Source organism: Melanerpes formicivorus, unplaced genomic scaffold, assembly GCF_026170545.1.
Source record: "Melanerpes formicivorus ecotype bairdi unplaced genomic scaffold, bMelFor1.0.p_v2 SCAF_3, whole genome shotgun sequence".
Classification (NCBI taxonomy): Eukaryota; Metazoa; Chordata; class Aves; order Piciformes; family Picidae; genus Melanerpes; species Melanerpes formicivorus.
The window spans coordinates 23,448,706-23,466,011 of NW_027142355.1; the positions used below are offsets into that span (position 1 = coordinate 23,448,706).

The 17,306-nt window shown below is 43.2% G+C and overlaps 1 protein-coding gene across 1 annotated transcript in view; it reads left to right on the plus strand.

Annotated features, from left to right (window-relative positions):
- Positions 1-17,306, plus strand: part of PRKCQ (protein kinase C theta) — a 68,337-nt gene that overhangs the window by 39,478 nt on the left and 11,553 nt on the right. Inside the window, exons 13-15 of the mRNA XM_068168852.1 lie at positions 149-322; positions 9,198-9,289; positions 12,092-12,154. Of these exons, the coding sequence (XP_068024953.1) occupies positions 149-322; positions 9,198-9,289; positions 12,092-12,154 (329 nt within the window). The remainder of the gene's footprint in view (positions 1-148; positions 323-9,197; positions 9,290-12,091; positions 12,155-17,306) is intronic.

Here is a 17,306-nt window from a genome sequence, read left to right on the forward strand (position 1 = left end):
TCTTTACAATAAAACTGGGCCTTAAACATCAGCTTTTTTTAAGGTCTGCTCTAGTGAATTCCTTAGAGCTCATCTCCCATCCTCCCATGGCTGTGCTGCCAGCTCAGAGAAAATCATCACTTTTTCTGAACAGCTGTTTCCACCTTAGGTGTTCCTTGCTGAGCTGAAGAGTACTGACCAGTATTTTGCTGTGAAAGCACTGAAGAAGGATGTGGTGCTGATGGATGATGATGTTGAATGTACAATGGTGGAGAAGCGAGTCCTCTCCTTAGCCTGGGAGCACCCATTCTTAACTCATGTCTTCTGTACGTTCCAGACCAAGGTAAGACAAGAATCTATTGCCTTCCTCCATGGGCTGTGGCTGCTTTGCAGAAATACAGATACTTGGTGAAGTGCTTCAGTCTACTGGATGTTAAGGAATAGCTTGGACATGAGGTGGTGATAAACGAAGGAATCATCAGGTTAACCATTTGGAAGTGGCTCCAGAAATTCCATCTACTTTCTCCACACTAACCTGGGCAAGTGCTTTTAAGGCCTGTGGCATCCAAGGCTAATTGAGGTGACGATGCAGATCTGCTATTAAAATCTGCATCCTGGTACCCTAGGCCAAGGATATGCAAAAGCCACACCAACAGCCAGGATGCAGACATGCCCACACTGGTGTTATGTGGACATCTTGGATCCTGCAACAGTATGCTGCAGTGACTAACCTGGATTAGAGCTAACTCAGGAAACTCTAGTTATGGAGAATAAACCTGCTGTCATTCACACTTTGGGACTCTTCTTTGCTCCCAGTTACTGTTAAGTTGCATCAGATTTGTCCTAATTTATGTAGGACCACTGGTGGTGAAGGCTACTCTTTAGAGGGGTATCACAAAGCATTTCCACCTGAAATCCCATTTAAGACTCCAAACCAAAATTGAAGTGACATTTAAATAATATATATATCTTCATAGCCCTACATGGCACCAAACCACCCACTGATTAGTTTTCCAGAGCCTTTTCTACAGCCACAACCAACCATCTAAGAACTAAAGCATATAAAAAAAGAACAAAGCATAGAAAAAAAAATATGAAAGAAAATTAGAGATTGTCTTGTTTTTACAACCTATTCAAACCACAACTGAGAGATGCTCAATATCCCTAAGCTCAGATTCAGAACAGCCTCATTCTCTGGAGGCTGCTTTTTCAGGGATTTGTCAGGATGCTTCTGTCCCTACTTAGTCCTAGGTTTTAGTGACACAAAACACTGATCAGTGTGAGGTTACGACCATCTCAGCAAGAGGCTTGCTACTTCTGCAGGGTCAGGAGAAACAAATATAACCTCTGTGGTATATCCTAGAGGGATGCAGCACCTGTTTAAAGACAGATTTAATTCATAACAGGGAGCGTCTGGGAACTGCTGTAGGCGATGTGACACTGAGCCCAGATATTCAATGTTTAACCCCTTCAGGACTGTCAGTGAGGACAAAATGTTCTGGGAATGTTCCTTGCCTGGAGAGGAAAAGAAATAATTCCCTTTTTGAGTGGGCTAGCTTTCAAAGGATAAATGACCCATCCTCAAAAGCAAACAAAATCAAGACTTAATTAAAAAGATGTAATATTCACAACAGTCACAGCTCTACAAGGGAGCTTCTACACCAGGTAGAGCTGCCTGCAACTCCAGATGGCCCAGGGGATGCTGGCTGATGCCAGTGGATTACTTACATGCAGCAGCAGAACTCTATTTTCTGTGGTGCAGCCCTGGTCTGGAAGCTGGAGGTCAGGTTTGGGATAGATACAGAAGTGACAGCCTGCAGCTCTGTTTTCAGACAGTGAATGCATTCAATCATCCACTTCCATCAGGAGACCACAGCAAAAAAAAATGAGAGGCTAAATGGAGTCACACCAGGAACCAGATGGGATTTGCTGAACATTTCAGAAGGGTATTGTGCTTCCAGTTGTGACTGAGACAAGGAAGACCTGCAGGATGGAAAAGCAATGAGTACTTCAAAAAATCCCTCTTGGATTCCAAGCTCAAAAAACAAAGTAATCTTTTCATATACTGTTTTACAGGCAGCCTCACAGTATTGCCTTTTTTGACATATATAGAATGACTCTCCATCCATCCCATCCTAAGTCAACATTGCCACTTTAAAGTTATTTGATATCTCCATTTTGCCCTCAAGTTCACAGATCGAGAAGCTGGAATGTGGCTCCCCAAGCCCAAGCTGCTCTGGGCTGTGATTGATTTCTAGCTTGTTTTGCTCCTCTGACCTCCACAAGCCAGGCAACAATCATTCAACACATGAAAGTCGTTCAGAGCAGGGGAGCTGTGACAAGCCATGGCTCAAAGGACATCATGGTTCAGTCATAATATCTTTTGTAGAAATCATTATAGAAGCCAGGATACTGCTGTGTAGTCCCTCTGTGGACTTTAACACTGAAAGTTTGCATTTTCAGCTGAAAATTTTAAATTTTGGTGTGTTTGGGTTTTTTTTTAAAAGATTTCCCTGCATAGATAAGTAGTTTCAAACAGACCTGCATGTGTCAGTGCAATTCTGAATCTCTAAGGTTTTGACTTTCAAGGGTTCTGAGCTGCTTCAGGTACTGGGTGCCTCTGCAAAGGACAGTAAAACCAGGAATATTCCTACTCTGAAACAAGAACCTCAGTAGTCCCCATGTCTCCGTAGGGAAAAAAAGTCATAATCTTTTGACAGCTCTCTGAGATGAGTTTCTTCCTGGCCTCAACCCAGGTAATGAGTGAATGCTGAAACACAGGAAACTTGACAGCCCTTCACAGAGCTTTTTGTAGGCACCAGGCACCTAATGCTCATTTTCATTAAATGATTGGTGCTTTCAAAGACCCAGAGTATTTGTCATGTTTTGCTACATAAGAATAAATTCAAGCACATGGATTATTTTTCACCAATCTGGTTTTGAGCATCAGTTTCATTTTACTGCAGCAGTCTTTGCATCCAGATATTCAACTGACATAATTACATGGTGTGAATTTTAACCACACACTCAGAGAGCTGTTTTGTTGTATTAGGTTTAAAGGGACACTGTTGTGGTAAAGAGGAGGAAAAACATGTTTATAGTTCTGTGAAATTCCCAAATTAGTCATGCCAAAACAATGACTAGCGTCCCAGTGCTTATGTTTTATTCTTTTTGCATTTCACTGATCTGTGATAAACACAGGCTTTCCTTTATTGCAAGTCACTTTGGTTTCTGGTGTTTTGGGCTTTTTTTTTTTAACCTCTTTGACCGAGTATTTATTCACACCCTTTACCTAAATGCAAATTAAGTCTTGAGGCATTTTGTCTTGGAGCACAAAATAGCAACCCAGAAGACTCGATCAACCCAAAAGGAGAAGTAACCTTTATTGCAATTTAAAACCAAATGCTGCAGATACATTTCTTTTCTGCTTTAGTAATATATTGCATCTTTTCAAAATCCTGGTGATGAGCCATTTTCACGTGCTCCATTGTTTTAATCTGTTTAATACTGACTTTAAAATCTCTTCCATCAAAAGGAAGGAGAAAAGTATCTTAAAAAGTGTGATCCTAACTCAAAAATACTGGGGCTCTGAAGTGTTTTCCATGAGTATTTTCAGGAGATACTTCATTAAAATGGGGAAACTGCAATTCCTGCAAAATTTTCTAAGTGTACTTTTATTTTTCTTTTATCTTTGTTGTACTGTTAAATGGTCAGGGCTGTGTTACCTGATCTGAAGCAGAGCGTGTAGGCTGGTACATGTGTGTTTCACACCCTTTTGATATTCATCTCCACTGCCTGGCTGTGCCACTGACCCTCTGAGCAGCCTTGGAGCAGGCTCACATGCCCCTCCCAGGCATTGCAGGGTCTTTTCTGACCACAACACAGCTGCAGGATGCTGATGCATTGCAGGAGAAGTCATCATGCAGAGTGGTGAGGCTGCGAGCCTTGACTGAACCACTGAAGCACAACAAAGTATTCATAGAATTGTTTAGTTTGGAAGAGACCTTTAAGATTATCAAGTCCAACTATTAACCCAGCACTACTAAGTTTCCACTAAACCATGTTCTTCAGGGCCACATCTAAATGTCTTTTAAATACCCTCAGGGATAGGCACTCCACCACTTCCCTGGGCAGCCTGTTCCAGGGCTTGATAAACCTTTCAGTGAAGAAATTTATCCTAATTTTGCACCTAAGCCTCCAATGGCACATATAGGGTCATTTCCTCTTGTCCTATTGCTGGCTATTTGAGAGAAGAAACCAACACTCATCTCACTACTACCTCCCTTCTGGTAGTTGTAGAAAGCAATGAGTTCTCCCCTGAGCCTCCTACTCCCCTAAACAACTCCCCTTAGCTGCTCCTTATAGACTTCTGTTCTAGACCTTTCACCATTCATTGCCCTTCTTTGGATATGCTCCAGCACCCCAACATCCTTCTTGTAGTAAGGTACCAAAAACAAACACAGTATTTAAGGTGTGGCCTCACCAGTGTTAAGTACAGGGGAACAATCACTTTCTCTGCTCCTGCTGGCCACACTATTCCTGATCCAGGCCAGGATGCTGTTGGCCTTCCTGGCCACTTGAGCACTTCAGCTGATTGTCAACCACTATTTCCAGGTCCTTTTGTGCTGAACAGACTGAAAACAAGCACAAACGTGGTATGGTGGTCATAAAATGAGAAGTCCTGTGATGTCAGACCAGATGTCTTTCTAGCCAGCATCCTGGTTTTGCTGTTGATCAGGAAGGAAAGCTGAAGAAGAGAGTATAGGGCAATGAAGTGATTTTCCCTTGTACAAACCTTTCCATGCCTTGGTGTTCAAACATCAAGAGACATGCTATTGAAGCTACCAGCTTTCTATGGCTCCATTCTCCTGTTACTTCTGGGAGAATATTTCAGCTTGGAAACCTCTGATTCAGGGCTAGTCAGCCAAATTTGAACCAGCTGATGGGAAAGTTGGGGAAGAGCTGGGAATTCCAGGGAATCTTCGAGGATTTTTGCCTCCTGCAACCAGAAGGCAAGTTTCATTCTGGCCAAGATTCATTCAGTCCTGGCCAGAATTTCCACTTGGTTCAGTAGAAATAACAGCAATTCAACAGAGGTTTGGGATTTCAACAAGGTTCTGCCAGAGAATGTGTGAGCAGCTGTAATTATCAAAAATGTGAAGTCTTTAAAAGACATTTCTGGGTGGTGTCAGCCCATGTGGTGTGAACAGGTGGAGTGTATTGGCAAGAAAAAGAAGGGGCTAGCTCACAAGCATTTTTTAAGTGATAGATGATTGACACACTCAATATACATCTTCTCATTGCCCTTCTGTTGTCCAGCTCCAAGGAAAATCAGCCCAAAATGCATTCAGCTTTGCCTGAGATTTCTAAAAGTCTGGGGTGCATCAAGAAAAGTGTGTCCAGCAGGTCCAGGGAGGTTCTTCTTCCCCTGTGGTCTGCACTGGTGAGACCACACATGGAATACTGTGTCCAGTTTGGCTCCCCAGTTCAAGACAGGGATCTGCTGGAGAGATTCCAATGGAGAGCCATGAGGATGACTAGGGGACTTGAGCATCTCCCCTACAAAGACTGAGAGACCTGGGACTGTTTAGTCTTGGTAAGAAAAGACTGAGAGGGGATCTGATCAATGTCTATAAATTTCTGAGAGGTGACATGCAGTCAAAAATGCTGACAGTGCACAAAAATCAGACTAAAAGGTAAATGGTGAGATCAGGGACTGGAATTAATTGTTTGGCAGCTGTAAGAAATGCTGCCATCTCCAGAAGATAGACTGATATTACACATAGGAAAAATAAAGTCGTTAAACCAGAGTACAAAAGTAAACCTGAGCTTACTTTAATCTGTGATAAATTGGCTTTACTCATCCCCAGATGGTGCAAACAGCAATGTTAATAACTCCTCTGGTCACCTACTAGTGTGGGGTGACCCTGTGTTAACTGTTCCTCAAGGGAGTAGACAGAGTGAGGAGCACAAGGATAGGAAGCTGTAATGGAATTGCAAGGTTTACTAAGTGATGGGTTGGAGAAGGCTGGGAGGCCTTTGGCTCCTATCTGTCCCATGAATTAAAATAGATCCAAAGCATGGAAGAACACCCATAGTAGGCTGGGCTGAGCTGCATGAAAATAAAAAGCAATAATTAGCTACAGGAATTGCCTTTCTCTTGGCAAGAACCAACCTAATGCAATGGGCATGCAGTGAGGTTAGGTGATTTAATCTGCATTGAGTTTTCTCTTCATGGAGCCATTTGTTAGGGTAATTGCTCCAAAAATGGATAGAGCCACACTGTCCCGCAGCATTAATTATTCCAATACTCATCCTCCTAGAAGCCCTGGAAAGAAGAATTTTTGCTTTTCAGTAAATGGTGTTAAATTGTGTATTTGTGTGTATGCAAGTGCTTTCACAGGCAAAGAAAACAAAAATCTGAAAATCTCTGCAGAAAAGTGCTCTGGAGGGCTTCCAGCTGGTTTGAGGATTTTAAGAGCCTGTTACAGGATGTACCTTCAAAAGATCAATTTAAATGCTGCCTGCTTTATACCCATTGTTTATAAAGTTGAAAGCGACTCAGATAGTGACTATTCATTCTCACAGCAGTTACACGCAGAACAGAAGCAGGTCTTTTTAACTCCATCCCTGCCATGTCCTGAAGAGGCAGTGGGAGCCCAGCTCTGCACAGACTGATGGGGCAAGAAGCTGAGTTCTGCAGCACTTGAGTCTTTCAGCAATGGGCAGGAGTGATTGTTTAGCAGGGTCTACGCAACAGGACAAGAGGCAATGGTTTTAAACTAAAAAGGAGAGATTTAAACTCAGTCTAAAGAAGCATTCTTTTATAGTGAGATCAGTGAAACACTAGCCCAGGTTGCCTAGAAAGGTGGTAGATGCCCATTCCTGGAAGAATTCATGATCAGTCTGGTTGGGACTCTAAGCACCCTAATGTAGCTGAAGATGTCCATGCTGCCTGCAAGGGAATTGGACTGGATGACCTTTAAAAGTCCTTTCCAATCCAAACTATTCTATGTTTCTATGATTCTAATATCTTGGCTAGAGAATTGTGTTGTTTTGTGTGCAGGATGCACAAGTTTGGCTTGAGAATTTGTTACCCAAGGATATTCTCATGGTGGGTCAGTAGGTTATCTGTCAGCTGTCTGGAAGGCAAATGAGTAGGGTAAAGGCACAGGGCTCTTTCCAAGCCTCCTTCAGAGCTCTGTAGGTGTCAGCACTGAGGAACAGCATTCCTGGTGATTGGTTAACATTCCTCGCTAGGACTAATCCACAGACTCTACAGGTGCAAGACTTCCAAACAGAAAACCTGCACCCATTTTATTTATTGTCCAAATTTGTATTCTTCCCCTGGGAGGCCAAATCTGGCCCTGTGTTTGTGGGATGACAGGTGAGGTTTCCAGCCAGACATCCCTTTAAATAAAAGTACAGTATTTAAAAGGATCTGGCTAAAGAAATAGCGCAAATTAGCACAGACAGCTGTTATCTGAAAGGAACAAACACTGTGGGGTTTCTAAATAGGCAGCTCTTGGCTTGCTGCCAGAGATGCTTACATTAGATTTTTACAGACAAAAATCTTCCTTTGACTATTAAAAATACAAGTCAAAACTCTATCCCCTCATAAAAAAAACCACAAACAAAACCAAATGAAGCAAACTAAAGATGGGTAAGACAAACCAAAGAGAAGATATTGACAAACTTTAACATACCCTGGAGATTACTGACTTCAGATGTCCACAGAACAGAGAGAGGCTTCTGAGAAAATAAAATAAAATAAAAATTACTGGTTTCCATTGCATTTTACACACAAAACCTGAGATTCCTGAAATGGAATTTTGAACCAGGGAGCACAACTGGTTGCATAGATAGCCTTCTTCCAGCATAAGGCCTCTGTAGGTGTAATTCAGTGTGATAGAGGTCGGTCTGAAACATCCTCCAGCTTCATCAGTGAACTGGAAGAAGACATAGATTGTGCCCTCAGCTAATGGTACAAAACTGGGCAGAATGGCTGACAAACCAGAAGGCTGTCCTACTACTCTGTGAGATATTATCAATATCTAAAGGGTGGGTGTCAAGAGGATGGGGCTAGACTCTTTTCAGCTGTGCCCAGCAGCAGGACAAGGGGCAATGGTCACAGACTGGAGTGGGAGGATATTCCATCTGAACATCAGGAAAGTCTTTTTCCGGTGCACTGGTACAGGCTGCCCAAAGAGGTTGCAGAGTCTCCATCTCTGGAGACTTTCAAAACACACCTGGATGTGATCCTGTGCAGCCTGCTGTGGGTGACTCTGCTTTAGCAAGGGGTTTGACTAGATGATCTCCAGAGGTCCCTTCCAACTCCTGCCATTCTGTGATTCTCTAGGGGTCTGGTGCTGTAGCAGTTATGTTTCATGAAGCAGCAAAGGGATCAAGAACCAGAAAGAAAGCCTTGATGATCTGTTCTGTTCTTTGTTCAACAGAGATTCCCCTTATCTTTCCTGTGTGCCAGAATGGGAGTTTTCTACTTTCCTGATAGAACAGCTGATAGTTGCATGCAACTGAGGACAAAGACTGGATCATTTTCCAACCTTCTCTGACTTGAAAATACTCAGTGGACATACAGAAATATGAATAATTCATTAATCTTCCTACCAGGAAGTTACATTCTGCTTTATTTAATAGAGCAGCTCCCAGGCTTAAAATCAAGTGTGTGCTTAAAACAAGTTGCAGCATCTGGCCAGACTCTCCAACAACTTTAAAAGGTCAAACCCATGTGCGTCCACAAAATATGTGCAGGAATGCAGGTTCCACCAGCTTAAGATCACTCCACTGGATGGATAATGCTGGAACAAGAACACACTTGCAACTTCCTTCTGTCTCTTCCAGTAGTCTCCCTGGAATCTTTTCCATCTGTCCTGTTAAACAGGCACTGTAGAGTTACTTCCTCTCTTTTAGTGAGCCTTGGGTTGTGCTGGTAAAAATGAATGGCACTAGATGGTTATTGAGTGGATTTGCAATGTTTGCTAATGCTGTGTATACAAATCAGAGCAGAGAGGATGAGTGCGGGCTTGGAGAACAAAGAGGAGAAATGAGCAATGTAGAAAAGAAACTGCTTTCTATCCCAAACTCTCACTGTAATCTTTTCCTTCCTCCTTTTTAATGCTTTCTGGGTGGATTTCTTTTTTTTCTACTTCTATGTTGCTCTCCCTCATCCCTTTTTATCATCTTGTCTTATTCTCTAGGAAAACCTCTTTTTTGTGATGGAATACCTCAATGGAGGAGACCTCATGTTCCATATCCAGAGTTGTCATAAGTTCGACCTTCCCAGAGCAACGTAAGATGTCATTGTTAACTTTTGGCTTTCAGGTCACACACATGGTAGAAGCAAAAGGAGCAGCTGCAGACACCAGGGGTCTTGATACATGCAGGTCATCACCCTGACCTAGTGATGCACTTGGAACGAGCCACTTCCTCTCACTTCCTTTCTCCTCCCACAGACGTTTTAAAGCCTAATCCACTCAGTTGATTTCAGTCATATATGGCCTTGCTTTGCATCCTTGGTCAACCGGGGAAAATATTTCTGTCAGGAAGCATTACAGACACTGCTACACCCTTATCAGCACTGCATCTGCCTGTAGTCTTATCCTTTAGCCTGCAAACCAGAGACCTTCTTCTAGCCTGCAACCCAGCTCCCTGCTAACCTCAGCACAGTCCAACAAATAGTTGTTCAGAGCCAGGATCTGAGCTAGATTAGTCACCTTCCAAGGACTGCAGATCCTCACAGAGAGAGGCTCCAGAGGGACCATTCAATCCAGTTGAGACCTTACTTCTGGAAGTTCTTCCACTCTCTACAAACAGCCTCCTCTGTGCCTAAGATCTTATTTGCATGGCCCCTGGGTGAGGATCCTTTCGAAGCAACCTACAGTTGTTTGCTGTGAATTACAGCAGCCCTGGGGCTGTTGTTTGTTGCACTTAGTGAATTCTTGTTCAGCCCATAGTTAGAGACCCCAATAGCAACATCATGCACTAATCTTCACCCTAGACATGCCACCGCCAAAGAAATCCCACAGATTAATTTTCAGCCCTCTGTGGAGCCAAATATCTTGATATTTTTCAACACTGGGTGGCCTGTAGCTAAGCTGCAGGACTTGCTTAAGCTAAGGTTCCCATCCAGTAAGCAGAGGTGAAGCTGTTGTTTGTTAGAAGTAATGGGATTTTCTCTTTTCCCCTGTATGGTTCAAGGTGGAGGGGGGAGAAAGACATAATACCTATCAAAAGTGCAAAAGGTAAATTTAAACAAAAAATTAACACACCAAAAGGGAATTAAAAATTTATTGAACTTTGATTAAAGTAAACAAAAGAATTAGACTACATGAAAAGTGCTTTTAATCCTTCTGCAAGCACAAGTTGTTTTGAAAGTCAATATTGAAGCCACTACAGGAATTAATTTTTATTTAATAATTAAAAAAAAAAAATTAAATCAGTGTTTAATTTGATGATTTTTTTCATAAGTATTTGCATGTTCAGAATTAAGAGTCAATGCATTGAAGACCAAGGGAGCAGAGCTGAGCATTTAACAAGTCCAAGTGCCGAGTGCTGCACTTTGGACATGGCAATCCCATGCAGAGCTACAGGCTGGGGTCAGAGTGGCTGGAGAGCTCCCGGACAGAGAGGGACCTGGGGGTGCTGATTGACTGCTGCCTGAATGTGAGCCAGCAGTGTGCCCAGTTGGCCAAGAGGGCCAATGGCATCCTGGCCTGCATTAGGAATAGTGTGGCCAGCAGGAGCAGGGAGGTCATTGTGCCCCTGTACTCTGCTTTGGTTAGGCTGCACCTTGAGTACTGTGTCCAGTTCTGGGCCCCCCAGTTTAAGAAGGACATCAAAACATTGAACGTGTCCAGAGAAGGGCAACAAGGCTGGGGAGAGGCCTTGAGCACAAGCCCTATGAGGAGAGGCTGAGGGAGCTGGGATTGTTTAGACTGGAGAAGAGGAGGTTCAGGGGTGACCTCATTGCCCTCTACAACTACCTGAAGGGTGATAGTAGCCGGGAGGGGGTTGGTCTCTTCTCCCAGGCAACCAGCACCAGAACAAGGGGACACAGTCTCAAGCTGTGCCAGGGGAGGTTAAACTCGAGGTGAGGAGAAAGTTCTTCACCGAGCGAGTCATTCGTCATTGGAATGTGCTGCCCAGGGAGGTGGTGGAGTCACCGTCCCTGGAGGCATTCAAGCGGGGATTGGACGTGGCACTTGGTGTCATGGTCTAGTCATGGGGTCTATGCTGATGGGTTGGACTTCATGATCCTCGAGGTCTCTTCCAACCTTGGTTATACTGTGATCCTGTGGTTGCATTCCCTTCTGGGAGGGCCCTTCCATTGTGCAGTGATGCTTCAGCCTTATGCTAACTCTTTGCAGCAGGATGTGGTGTTGTCCTGTAGGCCAACGTGTTGAGAGCAGAGATCCCAAAAATACTCCAGAGAAAGACCAATGAGCTGTCAGCTAGTTCATGTCTTGGATAAAATTTCATAAAGAAACCATAAAAGTCTGTTTGGCAGGCCAAGGAGATTGTGGCCCTCAAACTCAGATGCCCACTTGCCTGTCCGATTACTGGAACCACTCCACTGTTCATGCAGTAGTTACTGAGCATGGCAGATTATAGCTGCTCTTTTGAGGTCTGCAGCATAGATAACACCTGATCTGCCTTCTTTGCAACAGCTGATGCAGAGTAGGCAGTGGAAACTGGTGGTGGTTTGTTGCTCCACAGCTATTCTGGAGACATCCCTGGGTACTGAAGTACCCAAGTGCCCAAAGTTTGTTGCATATTAAAAAAATGAAGCTGGCTATGCAGTGAGTCTTTCACATCTGTAAGGATGAGGAGGCTCCAAATCTCCACCATTTCACAAAATGTCTTCAGTGGGAGCTGGGATACTTAGATTTGTGGCATGGTTTGGGGAATCTCACATCATCCATCAAACAATGGATCTAAAACCCAGTTATTCCAAGTCTTCTGGATACTTTCCAATCCTTCTGAGAACTCAATCAAATTTTGACTGCCTCAGAGACAATCTCCATCATTTGGGGTCTGGTCAAAAGCTCCTGTTGGGAAGCAACCATTCTAACTTGTGCCTTCTATTACTCAGGTTTTATGCTGCTGAAATCATATGTGGACTCCAGTTCCTCCATTCCAAGGGCATAATATACAGGTAATTTTACTCTTTTGTATCAAATATGCTAAATCTTCCCTACTTTCCCTCCAATCTCCAATGATAAATAAGAAAATATTGCTTGGATGTACTTAATGTTAGTGTATTTCTATGCAGATTTCTGTTTTATGGAGTCTGTCTGTTTTCTTTTGAAGACTAGTATAGAAAAGGAAGTTTTGAACCCTTTTTGGGAATTCAGTCCTGTTTCAGTTAACATTAAAACAAGTCCATTGATGCCTTTACACTGAGTCATTCATATAGCACCCAACCAAGGCCCCCAATTTATGCTTTCCACGTATGAAGGCATAAAAGATCAAGTTAGCCATCAGAAATTTGGTATAGCTGCTGTGCTGATTACCCTGTGACAGTGGTGACAACCTCATCTCAAGTAACAACAGCAAGAAGACAAGGATATGCCTTTATTTTTGGATTATTAGCAGTTCCATTATGCACAGTTTCATGGTGAGATGGGATTCATCTCACCTACCACCACGAATCTAAGCTTTTATTGTAGTGAATAGAGAGAAGCATTTTAAACTTTGTCAAATGTGTTACAGAGGTTATGAGGAGTGTCCATTTCTATTAGTGGGTTCTACAGGGAGCTGATGGGGACTGTAGAGGATACTATGGCAGCTGCACTCAGAAGAGTTCCTTCCAGAGTTACTGGTATGAACTTAGTCACAGAATCAGAGAATGGTTTGGGTTGGAAGAAACCCATAGGCAAGGACACCCAAAACTCTATCCAGCTGGTCATCAATCTTTCAAATCCCAAGGAGAAGTTCTCTACTACAAAACTGCCCATTCAAGCTTTTGCTTGGCCTCCTTAGGAGCTTCAAAGTTATGCATGGATGTTTTAATTTAATGCACATTGTGCTTCAGTCTTGTATAAACAAACAGAGACAAGATGGGAGCAAGAAGAGCTGCAGAAATGAGGCCAGGGTCTGCTTTCCCATGGTCAAAAGGAGTAACTGAAATTCTAGGGGGCCCTAGTCCAGATGATCTTCATAGCATAAGTTAGTTACTAGGCTGCAGCTTTCTATAAAAGCAGGAAGCAAAGAGCTTGTCACAAAAAAATGAGAAAGCTCACTAAAGCAGCAATGTTTGCTGAAACCAAAATGAGCTTATTTCAATGTTTGCCATGTAGTGTGAACATTAGAACAAGCGCTAAAAGTGGATGGCTTGTTTACAATCATCTTTCCCATTAGAACACAAGCTTGGATTCAAATTAACTCACCTAATTATTCATGATTAGTAGTCATGTGGGAGCCATTTATAGTCTTTATTGACCAATGATGGTGATTGCATAAACATGATATTAATATCTGTGGCACTAAGCTAAGAGGATCTCTGGGGTCTCAGCAAGTTTCTGGCTCTAATTATTGTTCTGGACGACTAAAGGGAAACATTTTCTGAAGTGCCTAAATCACTTAGCCATGTCTGTCATTTCTCAGAAAATTTGATTAAAAATATCTGCAGGTCATTGTGAGTTTGTGGCAGCATTGTTCATGCTGATATTTTGTTTTTAAGTCACATTTTTATTGGAATTGCTACACCAGTGACATGTCAGGGTTTGGCACTAGTTTCCTCATGAACAGAAACAGACATTTAGAACCTGAAGCCATGTGAAACATGGACAAATGGGGATAGCTGGACAATGAGTAGCACAGTGATAGGAAGTAACAGCTCATTCACAGGGTCACAGAATCATTCAATGGCTTGATCTCTAAGGGCCCTTGACACTTCTCTAGTTCCAAACACCATACCACAAACAGGTGCATCTTCCACTAAACCACATTGCTCAAAGCCACATCCAGCTTGGCCTTGAGCACTTCCAGGGAGGGGGAATCCACAACTTCCCTGGGCAGGTCTTCATATATAAACTTCAGGTCGTCTTATATCAGCATCATGTTGTCTTATATCACAGTATCACAGTATAGCCAAGGTTGGAAGAGACCTCGAGGATCATCGAGTCCAACCTGTCACCACAGACCCATGACTAGACCATGGCACCAAGTGCCACGTCCAGTCTCCTCTTGAACACCTCGAGGGATGGTGACTCCACCACCTCCCCGGGCAGCCCATTCCAATGACTAATGACTCTCTCAGTGAAGAACCTCAGGTCATCTTATATCAACCTCTATCTTGTCTGTCAAGCTGCCATTGCTTCTCTGGGCACTACATCTGCAGGACCAGTCCATATCAGAGGACACTGCCATTGCTGGGAGAATGATGCCTCCCATCACAGATTGGGACAGACACAAGCTGTTGTGGACAAAGGCATGATGGGCCATGGTCTAAGCCACAACAAGGGGCTGCAGAAAGAGACCCAGATGGCCACTCTGCAGTAGAGGAGAAGGAGGAAGGGCCACTGCCCACTCATTACAGTGATTGGAAGAAACAGCTCATTCATAGGATCATAGAACAGCTTGAGATGGAAGGGACCTTGAAGTTCATCTAGTTCCAACTTACTGCCTACTGCCATGGGCAGGGGCACCTCCCACTAGACCAGGCTGCTCAAGGCCTCATCCAGCCTGGTCTTAAGCAGGAAATGGTGAGGAATTGCTTTGGCTATCGAGCTTTGAGAGGAAACATTTAACCAGTCCTACTCCTTTTTTGTTTTGGGGATTTTTTTATTGAAGACAATGACAACAAGGTCAGTGGAGAACACACAGACATCAGTGTCTCTGCCAGAGTATGGCAGTTTTGGGCTGTGCCTAGGAAATTTTCCAAAAATCTTGAGTAGAAAGGAGCAGAATGTAAATAAATTACCATTGGATGTAAAAAGGGAAATAGCAGTAAGGTCTAAATAATCCCTTTGGCCTGATATCTAGCATAAAGTTAGTTGTATACACTAACTCTTTCTCTTTTTGGCTTCTTCGCTCTAGCTGATGCTTCTGCTAGCTTGCTGACCTTGCCTGTGTTCTTTTGTTATGGCTAAGTTCTAATAGCTACTCTTTTCTCTTCTTTCTCTTGTCCCATGGGAAGGAGGGGAATCCCCCCTGGTTTTGTCCAGGGGGATTCTTGTGTTCTTTATAAATACATAGAAATATTGTATATTTTGTACATATTCATTGCATTTGGTATTTCTAGATTGTAGTTTTGCTTGCAAATGTAGCTTCATTTGCTTTCCACCGAGCTGGTCTGGCAATTTTGCTTTGGGGGGAATTTCAACCCACCACACAGAGCTAACAAAGCACTCAGAAAAGAGAATAGAAATTAGTTTTGAAAGTACATCACTTGCAATGTAGTAAGAATAATGAATCCAGCTGTTCTGTATCATGCACTCATGTTTGGAAATGTTGGCTGAAATTTTAATGAATGAGCTGAGATGTTTTAGGCAGAAACTCCAATCCCTGGTGCCAGTGAGTTTGAAACTCATCAAAATAATGAAAGTGAACTGTAGGTGATGGGATTTTTTTTTTTGGTCTTGCTTCAATCTACCAGATGAGTGAAAGCAGTGCTGGCAGCCAGAGATTGATCTCAATGGTGTAACTAAAATAAGTCATTCCAGCTGGAAATTGTGACAACACGAGTGTCTGCCATTTGGAAGGCAACTGTCTTGGTTGTCTTTATATTTCTTTTTGACTGATGATTCCCACTTTTTCTTGCACCTTATTCTAGCAGCCATGAACTATTGCTCTATGACAACAATTTAGTGTGTAGATGCTACGAGGTTCCCCATCCTGACTAGGACCTGGCTGAAGCAAGACAAGTTGCTATGCACAGAGGGAGTCTGAATAGCCTTTTTTCCTGCAGTTCATCTCAGGAGCATCATGCATTAGAAATTCTCTCCATAGAGTCAAAGCCATTTCTGGGGAAAAAAGGAAAAACAAAACCACCACCACCAATAAAAAAAAAAACACTAAACAAAACCCACACTGCAAAACAGTTGTCACAGGGAGGGTAAATATATGGCAGCCTCATGGTTAGGACTGTTGCCTGAGGTGTGGAAAATGTGCATAGGCTCTAAATCAGCAGAGGTTGGAAAAGTCCAATTCTATCCTCCACTGTGGGCACAAGCAAATGTTTCTAGGTGCTTTGGGAACCCTGAGGAGGAATAGTAGTTGATAGCACAGGGTAGACAGTGCAGGAACATGGGTCTCTGAGACGAGGAAGCTCAAATTCTACCTACATGCCAGGTGAATTGTCGCATCAGTGAACCAAACATCTCCCCAGGCCACTATTTCAATAGAAGCAAAACTTTTAGGTAAGGTATAAGAAGTTTGACACAGAAGCCATGCTGCCCTTCCATTCTCTCTGCCTTTTTCTTTCTTTCTTTACATTCTTTTCCCTCCTTTCAGAGGTTGTTCCCATGTGAGGACCCCTTTGTTCTCTGTCAGTGGCTGCAATTCATCAACGTGCTTTAATTTCCTTCTCTATGCAGTCATCTTTTTATTCATTCTGTGCGCTCCTTGCTTTCCAACAATAATTCAGAGCCTGAAACCTCTGACAGCAACTCAATGCTTTTGTGTGAAGGGCTTTGTAAATCTCCAGGGCTCAGATCATGCATCCCACCAGTCAAAAGGTGGTGAAGTTCTGATGATAACCTGGGATTATTCTGACTCCTTGCAAGCTATGCAGGGCTTGCAGGTCCTTACCTCTTCCAGCACTGAGAGGGACATCTGGCAGCAGCTTCTGAGACAGTACTGAGATTCCCAGGGAAGGAGAAAGTCAGCATTAGCTGATCCCTTCTTGCTGACCTTCTCCAGGCTGTGTTAGGGCAGAAGCACTAGCTGTTGCAAAGTACTTTCTAGTTTCACTTTCTACTTCCTCAAAGGAGGCATCTTTAAGAAGACTGTAGAATCATAACTGTTTTGCATTAGAAGGCACCTCTGAAGGTCATCTAATCGAAACCCCCTGCAGTGAGCAGGGACATCTTCAACTAGATCAGGTACCTTAGAGCCCCATTCAATCTGCCCTCGAAAGTTTCCAGGGATGGGACATCTACCACCTCTCTGGGCAGCCTGGGCAGTGTTTCACCACTCTCAGGGTGAAATATTTCTTCCTTAGATCTAGTCTAAATGTGCCTCTTGTCCTATCACAACAAACAGGTCCTGCTAAAGTACAACTTGGGTAAAGTCTTCTCCAACAGTGCTGGGACAGGAGGAATAAGGAAGAAGTCCGAGAGAGCAGTTCCTCAGTCTTCCTTTGT